Here is a 19,807-nt window from a genome sequence, read left to right on the forward strand (position 1 = left end):
ATAACTAAATCAACGACGGTGCTTTCTCACTGGAGGCCTGTAGGGGGAAGCAGTGGGTTTGCGCAGGCGCAGTGGCGAAGGCCCGGCCGGCGCAGGCGCAGTTCTCCCTTGGAGCTGAGGCTGGGGCTGGAGCGGCATGCGATGTCGGGGCCGGGCCTAGTGGCGGGCGAGGTGGCGGTGGACGCGCTGCCCTACTTCGACCAGGGCTATGAGGCGCCGGGAGTCCGGGAGGCGGTGAGCGGAGAGAGAGGGCTGGGGCTGGGCGGCTGTGGTGCCTCGGGGGAGGGAGGCTGAGCTGGCTCTTGTGTGTTTCAGGCGGCGGCGCTGGTGGAGGAGGAGACGCGGCGGTACCGGCCCACCAAGAACTACCTCAGCTACCTGCCTGCCCCCGACTACAGCGCCTTCGAGGTGAGCCAGCTTTGGCCCCGAAGGAGGACACACACACACGGACCTCAAAAGCGCTTCCGTAGATCTAAAGCCCAGGCTGCTCAGTCCTGCGTTCCTCCTGGAATGAAAGCTGAAAGGTGGAAGCGCCCTGCAAACGCCAAGCTGCCATGGAGGACATTCCCAAAGGGAAGGCCAACGGCGCTTCTCTGTGTTGAAGTCAAGGCATGCTGCTTAGTCCTGCTCAAAAGGGAGCCCAAATAAAAGGCTAAAGCATGACCAGCCCCACAGCCAGGCGCCATAGACGTCAGACTAGAGGCAGTTTATGGGAAGGGATGCCACACGGAGCTCCACAACACACGGCAGAAACAATCCAGTTTGAGATCGCTTTAACTGCCCAGGCTCAATGCTAGAGAATTCTGGGAAGTGTAGTTCTGTGAGAGAGCTCTGGTGCCACAATAATTCCCTAGCATTCAGCCAGGGCAGTTAAAGCGGTCTCAGTGTGTTTTGGACCTTAGTGACAAAAGAAATGGAATCGGTGGTCCAAACCACACTGCAAGAAACAATCCAGTTTGGGACCCCTTTAATTGCCCTGGCTGAGTGCTGGGGAATTCTGGGAAGTGTAGTTTTGGGGGACATCTAGCCTCCTTTATAAGAGCTCTACAGCCACAATAAACTACAGTTCTTAGGATTCCCTAGCACTGAGCCAGGGCAGTTATCAAGGCTTTAGTTGAATTGCGTCTGATGGATTTGGCTTTTACCTCCTTCCGGTCAACCTCTGCTGGGAGAACATAAACACAGCAGAGCTTAGTTAAGCATTGGATGAATTACAATATAGAGAGGCAGTAAAACCTCCCCACTTCAGGTGCTTCATGCTTTCAAATCTGGGTCACTTTTGTATGTGTTAAAAATAAATGAAGGTAGCTAGGAAAAATCTGAACTCCATACTAGTTTAATACTGTTATTTGGTCAACAAAGGGATACAGACATGTACAAGCTTTCAGGAACTTCACATCTCTTATATTCCAAAAGGAAGACTGGGAGTAGGTTGTGGAAGTAAGGCAATGGGGAAATGGCTTCATACTGAAGCCATGCTCAGTTTTAAATGAAAATGGGCAAGGAGTGTCTTTGGACGTTCAGATGAGGCTCTGTAGAGGCCTCACTGGAGGGCAGGAAAGTGAGAAGAGGAAGATTTTCCTTCCAGTAAGGAAGCATGCCAGAATAACAGGTAAAGCAGCCATGAGAACAAGATGGGTTCCTCAGTGGGAAGGCCATGCTAAAGCAAATCTTTTTGAGTGTAGAACTGAGGTCTTCATCTGTTCTAGAACATGTACCTTTGGTAGCAGACGTTTGGAGAAATGGTGCTCCAGGATTTTGTAAGTGATCATGATTAGAATCTTCTGTCCAACATCTTCATGGCCACAATTAATTCCCTGCAAATTTGATTCACAGACTGAAATAATGAGGAATGAGTTTGAGCGTCTTGCAGCCCGACAGCCCATAGAACTGCTGAGTATGAAGAGGTAAGTGCAGAGTTCTTTTGAAGTAAATTGCACCATCCATGCTAAAGTGACATCCTGAGAGATCCAAGGTGCAGTATATAGCCCCTAAGAAGTATTAAAAAGGCAACATTCCAGTTCTGGCCTCATGATGGCAGTCAACTCTACTGAAATAAGACTAATCTGTAGGGGGGTTGTGCCTTCAGGAAGTTTTTAGATCTGCTTAAGGCTAATAATGTTGAAGATAGCAGACTCTGGGTGATAGTTGTGCAATTAGGAATAGCCTCCGATTATTTTAAATATCATTTAGCTCTTGCAGAATTATTGGGCAGAACTGACAACATTAATATTTTTTGCTTATAAAAACAAGTCATGATTGGGGTTAGTGCAGTAAATATGTTAACCCCCCAGCCACCAGTGTTCTTGTTTAAGGGCAGTTGTTCTTGCTTTCACTTCAGGTACGAGCTGCCTGCACCTTCCTCTGGGCAGAAGAATGACATCACAGCATGGCAAGAATGTGTCAATAATTCTATGGCTCAGCTGGAGCACCAGGCAGTCCGAATTGAGAATTTGGAGTTGATGTCTCAGTACGGCTGCAATGCGTGGAAAGTATATAATGAGTAAGTTTTTTTATGATCCCCAGTCATTTCTTGAAAGGTTTGGAAGGCAAGTGTTCTGCAGCTGCCAGGACCTGTATCCAGGATAGCCAAAGGTGAAGAATGCTGGGAATTGCAATCAAACAACATTTGGAGGACTACATGACTCCCACCCCAACTGTATAATTGTTTCCAGTTTTAGATGTTGTAGTTATCTTTTCTGCATCCATATATTATTGTCGTTAGTTGGATTAGTATTTTATCGTGAAGTGCTACCGGTGTGACAAATGATAAAACAGTATAGAAGGCCATTTCATAAGGAGTGCTATCTGGCTTGGCTATATAATGGAGTGTGTAGGATATTTTTTACTGAATTTGTTTGTTAGAGGCTCATATCTGCAAGTAAAGTAGAAGTATGCTGTTTTATTTTAAAAGTTGAAAATTTGTTTTATGCACGATTTGAATATTTTTAGGCCGGGAAGTTTCAGTACACAGTTGTGAGAACACAAGTCCCATGGAGGGGAGAGTTGTGGGGAAGAGAAAAATGACATAAATGCTAGTTATTTCCCATTAAAACATTGATTTTTGTAATTAATGCCTTTCACCTGCATAAAATAATTTGAGTTTATGTTTATTTGACTATATGTTTATTTGGCTTTATGTTAAAGGAACATTATTATTACAAATTAATGGATGGCAAAATTTAACTAGAAACTTAAACTTTAATATGACTATTACATGCTACTTGTGCATTTCTAAGATTGGTAATGGATTCTGATATTTATTTTGGGGTACAAAGAGAAATACAATTCAGTTAAACAGGAAAATTAAGCACAAAGCCTGACTTTGCTTGACTAGCAAGGCCCTATATGAGAGAATGTATATCAACCTTTTTTTACTTCTTTGTAATATCTGAATAGTTTTTTTTTAATTCAGCACTTTCTTTGGCAGGCATTTAGTTCATATGATTGAACAGGCACAAAAAGAGCTACAGAGTTTGAGGTAAGCCCTCCTTTTATGGTAGAATTCAAAGATATAGCCATGTTAGTCTGTAGAATCAGTGTGTAGAGAGATCTTGTAGCACCTTTGAGACTAATGTAATCAGCCTCTTGTTTGGACTCCTATGCTTGAATTGAAAGAATTAGGGTCTAAATGCAAGCCAGTCTTTTCAGACTGGAATCTATATTCTAGTAAAATCTGTACATCTTGAGTTTTGCATACAGTGGTACCCCGGGTTACGAAATTAATTCGTTCCGCGGTTAATTTCGTAACCCGAAATACCTTCGTAAGCCGAATTCCCATAGGCGCTAATGGAAAAATAGCTCTCTGCTGCCCTCCGGTGGCGGAAAATAGCGCCGCGGTTTTTTCGTAACCCGAAGAAACCTTCGTAAGCCGAAGCAATAAATCCCTATGGGATTTTTTCGTATCCCGAAAAATTCGTAACCCGGCGCATTCGTATCCCGGGGTACCACTGTATTTACATAGCATTTTAGTATTAACGGTTTACTTTTATTTGGGCACTTCATTTTCAGATAATGCAAGATGGTTGGTTTATTTCAGCAGTAGGAATTGTGCAGCTCTCCAGAAGCTGCTGAACTACACTTCTCAACCCTGGTTTATTGTGACGTGTGCTAAGCTATTTCTTAAATGTTCTGCCTTGTTAGGAGGTGCAGGTCAAATTCTGGCCTTCTACTGGTTAGAAACTCCCCAACCCTGGCTTGTATTCTACCTACCAAACATATGCATTTCACTTTCATCTAATTAAATCAAACTTTTGTAGTTTGCCCAGTAGATAACAAAACATATTTGTTTTCAACATGGTTTTGGCTATGAGGGTTAGTCAAGGCAGAGCAGAAAGGGGACAACTTGACAGGCACCTGGTTCCCTACACCTGCTAGATGTGATTCTTCATTGTGTTGCATTTTTGTTCCAGAAAACACATTCAGGACCTTAACTGGCAGCGGAAGAACATGCAGCTCACTGCAGGTGCTAAACTTCGGGAGATGGAATCCACGTGAGTATATAGAGCTTAACACTGCAAATTGATTCTGTCCTTATAACCTCCTCAATAAGAGTGACTGTTGCTGACATTAGATGCATTAAGACATTTTCCTTGACACGGCTGCTCTGTTGTGATATGGTTCCAACTGTAGAAATAGGATTGAAGGCAGTATCATTGCAGAACTGATCCTTATGTGTGTTATCGTAGAAAATATATATTATTCAGTAATGCAGTGCTATTTCTGCGGGCTGCAAAAATAAAACTCAAGAAATAATTTTTAAAATTCTATAATGAGTTAATGTGTGGAAGTTCTTAAACTAGGAATTTTTTTTTAAACTTGTGTATTATGCTTTCTGTAGTAGCCACGCAGAGTTAAGGTAGTTTGAACTGACACATTAGAGTGCATAATGAAGAACATATTCTGCTCTGACTCCAAACAGTTGTAGTTGTAGGCATCATACACATATTAAAATATGTCTAGGTGGCCTAATGAGAAATACTGGGCTATATACTGGTCTGTACTGTTCTGTATAGTCTAGTACTAGAAAACCAAAACGAGCAGAAGGTTTACAGTATAACTACCAAGCGGGGGAACACTAGGTAAACTGTAATACTAATTATAATGAATACACTAAAGACATATCGTTACTTGCAAAATATATTTATCTGTGAAATAAATATTGAATCCAACAGTGGTATACAAGTCTTGAAACAACATTCAACATGAAGCCAGCTGTAGGAAATAACTCTTCTGAATCTTAGTGAGAAACAGAGGCAGACATCTGCAGAAAAGCTTAGGCAAAAATGCATGAGTCTTTAGCATAAGAATAAATGAGGAACAAGATTTAAGTCACTTGCTCTGCATAGTTTTCCACTTCTGATCTTCATTGGCTCTGTGATAGTCATTATTATTATTATTATTATTATTATTATTATATTTTTATTAAATTTTTACATAATAAAATACATTTTGCTATAATACACAATATTAAACTCCTATTTAAATTTACATATTTACATTTTTGTTCCTTCTTTTTATCTCTGTCAATTCCGTACTTATCACTTTAATATATTGTCACTTTCTGTTATCATTACATTTTTTATTCTTCACATGTATATTTCTTGCACATCAAATAACATTTCATTCTTCTTTTCAATCTTAGTAAAACCTTTCCTAATTCATTTTATTCTACATGTTACTATCTGTTACCAAGTGAATTCATCTCTTTAATTCAGAAATTAATTTAAAATAATACTAGTATATGTTCCTTTTTCTTCATTCGGATAACTTATCCATGGTTTCCATTCTTGTTCAAATTATTTTATCAATCTCTTAGTTATATAGCAAGTCAGTCTGTCTATTTCCATATAATCATACATTTTAATATCCACATGTCTATATCTGGGATTTGTTCTGTTTTCCACATCAAGGACAGCAATAATGTAGCAGCACATATCATATAAAATATTAATTTTCCATATTATCTTTCTAGGTCTTCATCCTCAATCATATTTAATAAAAACATCTTTGGATCTTTATTTATATTAGTCTTGAAAATATTTTGTAATATCGTGTATTTCTGTCCAAAATTTATTTACTTTTTTGCATTTCCACCAACACTGTAGCATAGTTCCAATTTCAGCCTTGCATTTCCAGCATCTGCTTTGAAATTATATCTGGGGTTAGTTACCATTTGAATTGCATCTTTATTAAATTTTCCTGCACTGCATAGTTCTTAGAGTACTTTATTCTTTTTGTCCGGTTTTTTCCCATTGTGAGAGGTGGATATTTTGTCCCAAATCTTGCGCCCATTTAATCATACAGTTTTTCATACTTTTTTGTTCCAGTTCTTGTTTTGTTTTAGAAGTAGTTGATAAATTTTAGCGATTTCTCTGTTGCCTTCTTGTTTAATAATTTTATTCATAATATTAATAATATTTTCAAATTCTATTTCTCCTTTTTCAATTCCATACAATTTCGTATCTTGATTGTATCTTTCCTTTATCCTTCTATATAAGAACCAATTAGAATTATACCCTGTGTATAGTTCTTCTGTTTTTAGTCTTCTTTTATTGTTTTCTGTTTTGGTTATATCTTCATAGGTTAGCCATTTTTCACATGATAACTTCTCATTTTTGAAAAGGGCTTCATTTATAGATACCTATAATGGGATTTTGGTAAACCATCTTTCTTTAACTTTTCTCCGTACATGATATATTGATTTTCTTATAAGATGATTATAAAATTCCTTATTTACTTTTATTTTATCGTAGAATAAGTATCCATATAACCCATAAATTAGGCCAGCTTCTTCCAAGTTTATGATTTTACTTCTCTTTAGTTGAATCCAGTCTAGAGTTCAGTTTAGAGCTGCAGCATAATCATACAGTTTGAAATCTGGTAATGCTAGTTCTCCTCTTTCTTTCACATCTTGTAGTTTCAGTTTAATTCTAGGTTTCTTGGCTTTCCAAATAAATTTAGAGATTTCCTTATTCCATTTTGCAAAGGGAATGTCGTTAACTATAATTGGCAATATCATAATTTTAATCATAGATTTTCTACCAAGCCATGAGAGTTCTAATTTGTCCCATCTCTGTAAGACTTTTTTGATTTCCATCCAAGCTTATTCGTAGTTGTTCTTAAATAAATCGTATTTTTTTGTTGTTAGCCATATTTTTTAAATATTTAACTTTTTTCACAATTTGAAAACTGGATTTACTTTCTATTTCTAATTTTTCGTCTTCGAATATATGCATCGCCAGAATCTTGGTCTTATCTTTATTTATTTGGAAACCCGAATGTTCACCATATTCTATTAATTTCTTCAATAAGGCTCTGTGATAGTCTTGAGGCGATCACCTGTCCTTCCTGCTTCCTTCTCATCGTTCATTCCTTTCTGTGCACATTCATATATACAGTGGGCCCTCGCCTTACGCGGGGATCCGTTCCGGATCCCGCCGCATAAGGCAAATTCCGCCTATGCTCGTGCACGGTGGCGCGGCGGGGCGCAAGCGCCCATTCAAGTGAATGGGACACGCCGCCCCGCGCACGCCCCGTGGCTTGAGCGCGTATGCTCAAGCCGCGTATGGCGCGCCCGCGTATGGCGCGGGTATGCTGTATATTCATGTTAAATATTTACCTTGCTTTTTGCAACATATTACCCCTTTCCCAAACCTTCTATGCATTTTCCTCCCTCTTCAGGATCTTTAGTATCCCTTATATTTGCTTTTGATACTCCTTTTAATCTGTCCACATTATTGAATGATGGATCCTCTGTTTTTCTTACAGCAAGTGGTTGAGTAGATCTGTTGTTAAAGCCATAGCTTTAAGGAAACAGTTGTTTACATTGATTTTTTTCTTTGTCTTTTTTCCTCTTTCCTCCAGTTGGGTGTCTCTTGTCAGTAAAAATTATGAGATCGAACGAACTATTGTGCAGCTGGAAAATGAAATTTCTCAAATTAAGCAGCAACATGGCGAGGCAAACAAAGAAAACATCCAGCAGGACTTCTAAGACCAGCCTCTGCCTTTCCTGCCAAACACAAAACTGCCTAAAGCCTATGCATGGCTTTAGATTTCAATTTCTTTCTCTCTGTGTATAGTGAAACAGAAGCCATCATCTGTGTTAGATGCTGGCTTTGCTGTAGAACAAACTGATTATGAGGAGCAGAGACAGTTTCTTAAAACAGTTTTATTCCACTCCCAGATTTATGGCATGAATATTGTGTGGGATTTTGTGTTTTTTTTTTACAAAGGATCATTTGTACATTTTTTGAAATATCTAAAAATAAACAACCTTATATATGATAAGTACGACGCTACAGTGGAAGAGTCTTATTGCTTTAAGTTTAAAGTAATTACTGGTGACATTTATACTGCCACTATCAGTAATACAGAATGCAACCTATTAGGTGATACAAGGCAAAGATCAAGTCATATTTAAAAGATGAATGAATTTGTGTTTTATATTGACTGTTGGTTAAGAAACTGAATTATAATTGCAGTTGTGTGTATTACATACAAATGTGCATGGTAAGAGCAAAAGTTTTTGTTCCAGTTAATAAAAAAAAAATTATATTAGTATAAATGTTAAAATGGCATAATGTGGGACTACTTCATGTATCAGGCTATTGCATGAGACACACCTGTACGGTTCCTAGAATGTGAAATAGTTTTGGAGTCTGTTTCATGACCCTCTGAACATAGTACCTGCTGTATACACTAATAACTAACTAGTGGTGTATTGGAAGCAGAATGTACAGTCTGGGGGTATGCCCAATTTTGTGTGTTTAGTCTTCAGTATGTCACTGTAATGGTGAATATTTATGATGGCATACTACAGTAATTGTGCTGTAATCTTCTCAGTTTACGTTAGTGCAATAATGGTGAGACATCTGCCCTTATTATTATTGTTATTATAATACTTTATATCAGGGGTAGGCAACCTGCGGCCCGCGGGCCGGATGCGGCCCGGCAAGGCCTTGGGACCGGCCCCAGCCCGGTCCTGCCGCTGATTGCTGCCGGGGCCTCTGGCATCTCACGCGAAGGGCATGGTGGGGCAATTGTCTATAGAAGCCTCAGAAACATGAATTTATCTTAACATTTTTTAAAAATCAGCAAATTTTTTCATGTGTCTTCCATTTTTTATTTAAAAAGTGGCCTCCATTTGAAAATTTTGTCCTACATTTGTCCCAGTTTATTTATTTATTTATTTATTTATTAAAAAATTATTTGATTATTTATTTTTTGGCTTCGGCCCCCCAGTTGTCTGAGGGACAGCAACCCGGCCCCCGGCTCAAAAGGGTTGCCTACCCCTGCTTTATATAGTGCTGTAGATTTATACAGCGCTGTACATACAGGCAATAAAATCGATAAAAATGAAACCTGCCAATGGTGTGCATTCTACAAAATACATATAAAACAATAGATAATAATATAAGATAGAATTAGATAAAATAAGGAGGCAACAGATTAAGAACATCAAGTATCAAAATAAAATATCAGATAACAATAGGATAAACAATCACACAGTGCCTGGGAACACTTCCCTGAACAATATAGTCTTCAACTCAGTTTTGAAGCTGGTTAAAGAAGTGATGGCTCTTGCTCATGGGGGAAGGGGGTTCCAGGAGTGAGGGGCAGCAAGTGAAAAGGGACGAATCCGGGACAGGGCAGTGGAAATCCTAGCTGTGACAGCAGACCTTGACTACCAGAACGGAGGGTACGAGTGGGAATGTGGGGAGAAAGAAGTTCAGATAAAAAAGGAGGGGCCAGCTCATGCAGGGCTTTAAAAGTCAACAACAGGAGAATATGGAAGGGGAACAGAAATGGTCAGCAATGGGAAAGGAAATTGATTTCTCATTTGGTCAAGACCTCATACATCTAGCTTCTCAGCTGATCCTACCAATGGAAGAAGTTGCCAAGATGTATATATCACAGTAGTTTTGTTTTTAAAAAAACATTGCTAGTCATTTGAGAATCATGGATGGAGTAGAGGAGCTTTATTGTTGGTCTGCCACTGCAGTATGATCCTACCAATGGAAGAAGATGCTACTATGTATATCACAGTTGTTCCATTTTTCTGAATGTTGCTAGTCAGTTGGCATTCATGCACTGAGCAGAGCAGCTTCATTGCTGATCTGCCATTGCATGTGTTCTGATTGTATATAGACTACCATAAACAACACAAGGATATGAAAGGATATGGTAGCCAGTGAAGAATGGGCTGGGAGTTTAATATTTCATATTTGCAATCACAGATCTCAAGTTGTCTAATTGTGTTCATGTAATGTTTACTGTATCTGCTCTTCCTAGACCTGACTGCATCATTTATCTTCAGTCGTCTTGTAGGAATTTTAGTCTTACATTTTTTTGGCATACAAGCAGTTGAGATATACTTGGTCAGTATTGTGGAAGGTTTAGCTCATAAAGAAGATCTTGAGAAAGGGTATGTTAAAAGGGAAGAGCATGACAAATGGAGGCAAAATAGTTCAACCACTATATGTGATTGCAGAGGGTAGGAGGCTAAGAGGTAGGATAAATGCATGGGTAATGGGAGGAAGAAAGATATCCTTCTGGGAACCAGAAAAAAGTGATTAGGGGAATAAGGAGAGACAAATTGAAGTGTTCACTGTGGTTGGCTTGTTTGCCCTTGTTTTAGGAACATAGCTGATGTACACCTAAAAGGTGGTGACCTATCTATTTCATCCATTAAAATCCACTTAGGCCTATTAGCAGCTTATCACCTAATCAGTGACAAGCCATCTTTTCACAGTTCCTTTTCCAGAGCTTGCTTAAAGGCTTGAGGAATTTTAATTCTCCATCTGCACTGCCTGCGTCAACAGGAGATCTGGATTTAGCCCTCTTAGGGTTAATGCTTCCGCTGTCCAAGCCTCCAACCACACTTCTATAAGCAGGGGAATATGTTGAAGATGTCTTTGCCCATGCCACCCTTGCAAAATTAGGAAAAATGTCTAGTCAGAGAATTGTTCATTAATTACAATTTCCAAAAGCACACTGGTAACATTTGATAACTGAGAAACAGAGACTTGGTGAGTCTTCGTATGGCCTTTAACCTATGTTGTTTTGTCCTTAAATCTGTTCTGCTCTGTTCATGGCTTCTTTTCAATGTGTTGTTGTGCCTTTGCCTTTACTGACATTTCCAACAAATATTTTAAACAAGATGTAAACATGCCCGATAAGTTTGATATCTGTTCCAAAATGGGGATATGTGTGTTTTTGAGGTGAGACTTGTATGGATATTCTGCATTGAGAAACCTAGCCACACATAAACTTCTTGGTTCAACAGTTGTGTGTTGCAAAAGGAGTTTGATAGAACTGACTATGTGATTGAGTTTCCTAGTTCTCATTGTACACAATTATTAAACCATATACTTATTTTTCACTTCTTCTCAGCTGAAATACTGATATTTGCAATAGACTTCCACTTTCTCCAGCATAGTATCTTGAATTTTCTTAGCTGTTGCTGCAAATAATACAACTGAGTAAGATGAACTAAGCCATTAATTACCCAGCACACTAGGACTAATAAAGGGATAATGTTCTGATGATGTCATGTAATAGGCAAAACAAATCATGTAGCACCTTTTACAGGGGCATTGCTTTACAGAAATGTTAAAACATACTGGGCCACTTAGCATGAATTTTCAGAAATCACAAACAGGAAGACCTATGACCATTTCATTTCAGATATGATTGTTTTTCTACATAGATAATATTAATGAGATTTTCACAAATCCAGAATACATGGTGTGTATGGTGTGATCAATTTCAACATAGATGAATTGGAAAGAAAATCTGAATGCAATGACACTCGGGTCCTGTTGGCTACATTTCTCCCAGGTAAATGTTTTGCTTCTGTGTCCAGAAAAGCTATTTATGCTGAGAATGTTACAAGAATTATGGGGCATAATTTATATTTTCAAGCAAAATAGGAAAGGATGCTTACACAGTTATTGAACTGGATAACATCAGTAGATAAGCAAACAACATAAAATGATACAAACCGCTACAAGTGTACAAAATGTAAGGATCCTAAAATGTTTTCAGCAAGGCTCTGATTCAAAAGGATGACATAGTAAACGAGCCTTGCATCCAGGACCAGCTCTAATTTAGGCACCAGGCAGCAGATTGTTAATCTGTTTTTAACTGCATTGTTACTACCAGCTAAAGAGGAAAAAGCAATTGAGATTTCTACTTTTTGATGCCAGAGTTGCTGCTGGGGGAGGAGGGAGGGGGCAAAATTAGAGCATTGCCTTCCCAAATAAGATTTTCCTTCAGCCCTCAGATTTCTAGCATTGCAATATCTTAAAACATCAGTTGGGCATTTAGAAATACAGCAATCAGACATAAATTATCAAATATAGTAGAAAACTTGTGTTTTAGGATGCATATGTTTTCAGTGTATCATTGCAATGGTAGAAGTTTGGAGACTGAAGGAAAATTTCATGAGGCCAAGTTTCTTATTTGGAGGGGCAATGCTCTCATTTTGCACACACACTCATAGTTACACCCCTCTCTTGTGTCCAAATGTCTGGTCTATGTCCTTTAAGATTAGAGGAGGGATGTTGTTAGTGATCTGTCTGAGGCCGCCCCTAACACTATTCAACAAAAACCTCAAATTATGGCAAGAGAAACCTGGGATAAAATTCTTCCTTAAGTATGCACTTCCTTAGATGATATTGAGATTGTCCCTCTCACAGCCTTAATTACTTCAAAATGTTGCAATACAGAAAACATTCAGGGGTAGCTGTTTTAGCCATTTAACAAATACAAACAAAAATCCATCAGTGATACCTTTATTGACCAACTGAAATGCACACTAGACTTGTTGCAAGCTTTCGAAGCTCCATGGGCTTCTTCATCAGCCAAAATTTTACAAGCCAAACAGGAGGGGAAAAAACAATTGGAGATGTTAGTCAGATTCCTACATGTTGTTTCAGTCCTTAATAAAGATGTTGTGAAGGGGAGGATATCTTTTGCAGGCAGGCAGGCTCCTCCTCCTCCTGGCCATGTGGCAATAGGGAGTTTTTCAAAGTCCAGGAAATTTAAAGTCCATTTGCCTCTCAACAGGGACCCCTCTTTTGCAATCGAATATGTCTCTATTCCAGTGAGGTCACAGGCCTCTTGGTAAGCAGAGAACAATGGATTCCTCAAGAAGTCTCCATGCTTTTGCATCAGCAACATTTTGGTGGTGTAGAGGTAAAACATGCAAAATCAGTCCAAATTTAAGAAGAAGGAAAAATGGTTGAAGTCCCAGTCCACAGGCTACTCTTCATGGATCCCCTGTTGCAGCTACAATGCAGTATGTCACAATACAGAAATCATTCTGGGGTAAAGTGCTGGCCATTTTTTATTTTATTTTTTATAGATATTTCAAACCATTCTAAATATTTACTGGTTCATTACATTTATATCTAACTTTAATAATTTCAAAGCTGTGAACAGTCTCTCCTTCTTTTCTCTTACAACAACCCTGTTGGATATTTTAGGTTGAGAGACAATATTACAGCTCAGTAGGAACTTGAAATCTTCCAAGTCGTAATCCCATACTAACCACTATGCCACTCTGTTGTTCCTCTGATAGTAAGCCTGTGCAGACTTTCAACTTGTGGAGCATGGAAATGGGACTCAGTTACATCCACTGACATTGTTCGTGACTTCCACATGTTGGTGTTGATTAGTTCTTCTGAACAGCACCTATATATGCTTGCTCATATATTGAATTCATGGGTGACATTACCAGATGAAAATACAATTTACTTCCCCACATACTGAGTGTCCTATTTTGATCATCTACCCAGGGTTCACAAGAGTATTTAATCCAGCGTGCCATTAAGAATCCTGGAAACCTTTTAACTGTGGTTCTTAGAAATTAATATCTTCTCAACATTCCTGTTTTGCCTTTTTCAGGATTCTCTCCCCCAATAAAATACATGGTTTTTTAGGTTGTAAAGTCTACTTAAATTAGTATCTTTCCATAGTTTAGGTGAAAAGGGGTTTTATTTCTTGTTATTGTCCCAGTGCTGACAGTGCTGATGCAAAACATACAGCCCTTGCCTGGAGTAGGAAACCTGTTGGTGAAATGGTATGTCTGCCTTGGGAGGTTACCTTGGTGCAGTGTATTCTGTCAACCACTAGCTGGCAAACAAAACTCTGGGATGATTCTAAAAATATAATTTACGATCTGGTACTAGCCCTGCTGTCTAGCTAGTTACTCTGTCAGCTGATCATCAGAGGCCTATCCTCTTTTACCAGGACCTATTAAAATGTCTTGCCTTGCCTTTCCTCTTGCTTTAAGAAACCTGTCTTGCTAGAGAAGATCCTCCTTATAACATAATTGCTCTTTTCCTCTGAACTGCTGCCCTTAGGAATCCACAGTTGTCATTAAGATATCTGCTTTTGTTTCCTCCTTCGACCTTTAGGACTTGACATCTTCCTTCTTTTGGACAACATGACATCTTTCTTTTCCTTTTGCCCTTTAATGCTGCCTCTAGAACTTGAACTGTACCTGCCCTGGGCTGCAATAGCTATCCTTCAGACTCAAGCAGAGGTCCTATTCTGGCCTGATCTCAGGTGCATGTCTCTTGACAGAGAGAGCTAAAGAGATTGACAAAAACATAATACTTAAAAGATAGTGAGTAATCTAAACTCAGATAATCTACAGTTAAAATATTTATACCAGTCTTAACAGCAAAGCAGTGCCATATCAAGCAGCTCAGCCACAATTTTCAGGAAATGGCCAAATAAGAACTCTTGATTGCAGAAACTACCTGGGAACTTCATTATTATAAAATATGGTGGCTAGATAATTGCATCTAGCATGGTGTAATGGCTTCAATGTTGGACTGGGACACCAGGATGTGTAACTTTGTTCAGGCATGGAAACCCACTAGCTGACCTTGGACAAACCACTCTCTCTGACAATGACAAACTTCCTCTGAATAAATCTTTAAAAGAAAATCCAGTGAAAAAGGTCACCTTTAAGATGGAGTCAACTTGAAGGCACAGAACACCAAACATCAACATTACAAATTGTCAAGGAAGCCAGTGTAGTGTAGTGGTAAGAGCATTGGATTAGAACTCTGGGAGACTAGAGTTCAAATTACTGTTCAGCCATAGACATCCACTGGGTGACTGAACAATTCACGCTCACTTAGCTTTGTTTTCATTGTGTGCCTTTAATAGTTTCTAACTTATGGCAACTCTAAGGTTAACCTATATTGGCAAGATTGTTCAGAGGGGGGTTGCCTTTGCCTTCCTCTGAGGTTGAGAGAATGTGACTTGATCAGGGTCATCTACTGGGTTTCCGTGATGGAGTGGAGGGTCCAAGCCCTGGTCTCCAGAGTCTCTCAATTCTCTAACCACTATACCACACTGGCTGTCTTAGCCTGAGAGGGGGGGAAATGGCAAACCACCTTGGAATAAATATTGAAAGAAAATCCTGGGAGAGTCACCATACATCAGAGTCAGATTGAAGGCACAGAACAATAACACATTGTATATCCATACATATTTGCCACTGTATTTATACACAGAGAAACACCTGCATGCTCACTATTTATATCACACACAGTCATACTTTTATTAGACTCCTTACCACTACTACTATATGTCACGCTGCTGAAGAACAGACACATTTCTCAGCTCTTACTGAGATCACTTACAAAGGCCCTTTCCTAGAGGTCCTCCTTTGAGTTAAGACCAGCAATAACTAGGAATAGAGTCCTTGTCTATGGTGGGACGCAGTGGTGGCTTCCATGTGCTGAATCAGCTCTACATTTTAGACTGATTTCCAAAGAAATTATCTGGGATGCTGAACTAAAGTTATCCCACAGATAAGTTCAGTCTCTTGTATAACACTCAAATATAACCAAGCTAAAATCCAGAGCAAATTAAGCAACATATAGACATAGAAACAACCAGTGACACCTAACTTTTGAATATCCTGTCCAGACCATTTTACCTTAGTTTCAGGTTGCAACTGTTGGTCTTTAATTTTGTATGTTTGAGTGTTTTTGTTGTTGTACTTCTGGTTCCAGTTTGTGGCTTGGGTTTTTATCATGTTTTAATCCTGGAACCTATCTTGAATTTTGTTTATGTAATGTAAGGCACAATATAAATATCTTAAATAAAATGTCTGAAGTATATTCCTCTTCCTTCCTTGGCTTGGCTCCAGAAAGCAGTGGGCAAAACCACTGTGAATAAGATTAGCTATTCTTTGTAAACAAACAAAGCCTACTCCTGTTTTGGAGAGGAACATGAATAGAAATGTGGCAAGCGGCGGACCACAAATTCGACATCTCAATGTGTCTAGCTGAGACAGAGCTTTCCCCAGGTCAGTACCCTCTAGCAGTATAGCACTTTGTTGTTCCATGCCTTCAAATAGTTTTCTGGGTTATGGCGACCCTAAGGTAAACCTTTCACAGAGTTTTCTTGGCAAGATTTGTTCAGAAGTTTTGCCAATGCCTTTCTCTAAAGCTAAGAGAGTGTAATTTCCCAAGGGCACCCAGTAGGTTTCTATGACCAAGTCTTCAAAGTCCTAGTACAACACTCAAACTATGCTGGCTTTCAGTATTGGAATTGTTGTCGTGTGCCTTCAGATAATTTCCAATTTATGACAACACTAAGGTGAACCTATCATGGAGTTTCCTTGGCAAGATTTGTTCAGAGGAGGTTTGCCATTACCTTCCCCTGAAGCTGAGAATGTGTGACTTGCCCAAGGTCACCCAGTGAGTTTCATGGATGAGTGGGGAATTGAACCCTGGTTTCCACAGTCATAGTCAAACACTCAAACCATTATGCCATGTTGGCTCTCATACTAATGCAAAAGTATTCCACTTTCCTCCCAAAATTGGGACTCAAAGCAGCTTACAATTTAAAATATACAAAAAGTGAATATTAAAATAGAATTAAGCTATTCACAGTATTAAAATAATCCAAACCTCAAGGTGAAAGAATAAAATGAAATAAAACCCCAAGTTAAAATAATAAAATGCAATTTTTAAAAGCTATTAAAAAGAGTTCAGTTTTAAACAACATAGCACCCCTAGCCCATTCTATGAAAACTTTAAAAGCCTGTCAAACTAAAGAGCTTTTAGTCTGCCATTGGAAGAACAACAAGGTGGGGGTGATTCTGGCTTCCCTGGGACAGGGATCGCAGTTTAGGGGCGGTCACTGGAAATGTCCTCTCTTGCATTCCCACCGATTGTGCTTGTGGTAGGACTGAGCGAAGTGCCTCTTCTGGTGATCTCAGCATCCAGGCTGGCTCATACAGGGATATATAGCCAGGGAGGAACTGGGTTAAAGTCCAGAAGTGAGGGACTTGAAACCAATAAAGAACTCCAAGTGAGGGAGATACTACAGGAAAATGTCCTGTGGGATAGAAATAGCCTGAGAGGCTATTTGCTTTATTGGCGCTAGATAGACAAGCCCTACGGGGCGCCATCATGATGTGCAAGGGGCAGTGCTTCCAAATGCGACTCGCCCCTCACACGTGACGAGGGCGTCAAAATGGTGGCGCCCTGTACATACAGGCGCTGCCATTTTGACGTGACAGATGTGTAGCGTCTTAATGTCCCGGCACCTTTGTGACACCGCAGGTGCACCATTGGCACCTTGCAACTTCATAACGATGCCACAGAAAGAACCCGCTTTTTTCAGGTTCTTTTTGCTGTGCGAGGGAGCCGTGCACTTTGTCCGCTGCAGCTCCCTTGCGCAGCAAACCAGGGCGGCGGCAGACCACCCTTTTTGGGCGGTCTGTATCCCGCCATTGATACATATTTAAGTATCTTTTGTTGGAACATCTGTTTAATAAAGTTTTGATATTATTTTAGTAAAAGCTTGTCTGCAGTTTGAATACACACCCATGTTACCAATACAAAGCCTTTTGAAACAGATTTTTAAAAGGGTCTGTGATAATTTGGTGGCAGCGGAGGGGTAAAAGACCCAGGGTGCTGTCATCCAAAAACATATAGTGCTTAACAGAGAGGTGTGTGTCACAGTCATAACCTGCACTTTTAATTATGCCCCAAATTCTTAACAAACAACAGCCATGCTGGCTGTGGAAGATGGGACAGTAGGCTCAAAACATCTGGACGACATGTTGAGGTAGGTTTTTGTATAGAAACTCAAAATTTCCTTCTGCGTGCACCTCCTTCCTGGCTCTCAACCAGTCCTTGACCCAGGTATGTAACTTCCCCAAGTAATCTCACATTAAGGGTACTCCTCAAAGATATAGCAGTATTAGTCTGTAGAATCAGTAGGTAGAGAGATCTTGTAGCACCTTTGAGACTAACCGAAAGATGTTGGCAGCATGAGCTTTCGTAGAATAAAGTCTACTTCCTCAATGCATTTGGTGAAGTGGAAAGCCAGGGACAGGCCTATATATGCCACTGGTGTGCGAGAATGTCAATTCAAATTCAAAATGGATGGACAACTTGAGGTTAACCTGTGAGGCTAGCTGGGCGCTTTAGCTGAATCACCTGCCTGGCTCTTCATCTGAGAGGTAAGAATGGTAGGCACACACCAAAATGCCCTTCATAAAACCAATGCTCACTGCACAAGCAAATGATGGAAAATAAGCTGACTGAATAGTCTTTTACCTTCAAATGGGATCAGCTTATAGAGATCTACACGGAGTGTGGGGGAGTGCAATGTCTGTATGTAGATGTAAAGGGGGTCCCAAGAGTAAAAACGTGTGAGAACCAAGGCGTTAGATACCACCTGATTGCAAACATAAGCTGATGCCAAATAAAACTGGTTGGCGTGTGAGGTGCAAGATTTGTTGTTGTTGTTGTAAAAGATCAACATGGTGCATTTGTGGCATTTCACATTGGACTTTCCTCTTACAGAACTGCAGTAGACAAGACTTGCACAAAGAGCTCGGGGTGTATTTATTTCTCAGAGGGGAAAAGGAGAGCAAACAAGTTTGGGCTGATGGAGAACACAATCCAAATGCTGAAATGCTGAAAGGGCCCCCCCCCCCCCCAATTTCAACACACTTGACAAATGGAAATAATAATTTAAATGTAGATTCAGTGAATAATAATAATAATAATAATAAACTTTTATTTATACCCCTCCAGTCCATCAGGCCTCGGAGGTAGAGAAGACTGCTGGGCCTCATCCCCTCCCCACCACCATTCCCTTCTCCTTTTGTGTTGTGTCTTTTTAGATTGTAAGCTTGAGGGCAGGGAACCGTCTAATTAAAAAGATTGTATGTACAGCGCTTTATAAATAAAGGTTAATAATAAATAATAATAATAAATATATTTCCTGCTAACCAGGCATTTCAAGGAAAGTAAGTTCATTAGAAAAACCCAGCTGAGTACTGGCGCTTCAGCTGTAAGGGATCCCTATGGCTTGGATGTATGTTTACATGAGTGTTTGGGGTGTTATTTTGCTCTTATTCCTCATATCCTTATTGTACGACGACGTCGTCTTCCATTCCGTGGCGCCTCCTCCTCCTCTTCGCTCCCACGCGGCTGCCCCTCCCTCACTCCCACCAACCGCCAAAAACAGCCGAGGAGGACGGAGGTCCTTTCTGCGCCTGCGCCGACTCCCTTCCTATTCTCAAGTCTCTGCCTATACGTGCGCGCTCCCGCGCTCTCTCTCTCTCTGCGTCCTCGCAGTTCAATCCAACGCCTTTAAAAAAAGTACTCAGAGGGCGCGCGCTCACGCGTGGCTCCGCCCCCAAACCGCCCCTTTTCTCTCTCTCAGCCGCTCCTCAGCGGCGCGCTCGCAAATCGGGACGTCGTGCGTGATGGCGCATGCGCAGTCCGGCGCGTGAGCGAAGCGGGGAGTCGGG

The 19,807-nt window shown here is 40.1% G+C and overlaps 1 protein-coding gene across 2 annotated transcripts; it reads left to right on the top strand.

The window, feature by feature from the left end:
• The first annotated feature begins 77 nt into the window (after positions 1–77).
• BCAS2 (BCAS2 pre-mRNA processing factor) lies at positions 78–8,292 on the top strand. 2 transcript variants are annotated; one of them, XM_042465743.1, is made up of 7 exons: positions 78–234; positions 316–408; positions 1,837–1,907; positions 2,342–2,503; positions 3,431–3,481; positions 4,413–4,493; positions 7,867–8,292. In XM_042465743.1, the coding sequence occupies exons 1-7, from the start codon at positions 142–144 to the stop codon at positions 7,991–7,993; spliced, it is 678 nt and encodes a 225-aa protein (XP_042321677.1). In that variant the 5' UTR covers positions 78–141; the 3' UTR covers positions 7,994–8,292. The 2 variants fall into 2 exon arrangements, with proteins under 2 accessions (XP_042321677.1, XP_042321678.1); XM_042465744.1 differs by lacking the exon at positions 316–408 and having other exon boundaries at positions 89–234.
• Positions 8,293–19,807: the final 11,515 nt, after the last annotated feature.

Source organism: Sceloporus undulatus, chromosome 4 (assembly GCF_019175285.1).
Source record: "Sceloporus undulatus isolate JIND9_A2432 ecotype Alabama chromosome 4, SceUnd_v1.1, whole genome shotgun sequence".
In the NCBI taxonomy this organism is placed as follows: domain Eukaryota; kingdom Metazoa; phylum Chordata; class Lepidosauria; order Squamata; family Phrynosomatidae; genus Sceloporus; species Sceloporus undulatus.

Bases quoted from the DNA above. Each gene is read 5' to 3' on its own strand.
- BCAS2 (XM_042465743.1), top strand. From the start codon at position 142: ATGTCGGGGCCGGGCCTAGTGGCGGGCGAGGTGGCGGTGGACGCGCTG. The intron at 1,908-2,341 runs GTAAGTGCAGAG...CTTTCACTTCAG, and splicing joins GAACTGCTGAGTATGAAGAG to GTACGAGCTGCCTGCACCTT. The intron at 3,482-4,412 runs GTAAGCCCTCCT...TTTTTGTTCCAG, and splicing joins AAAGAGCTACAGAGTTTGAG to AAAACACATTCAGGACCTTA.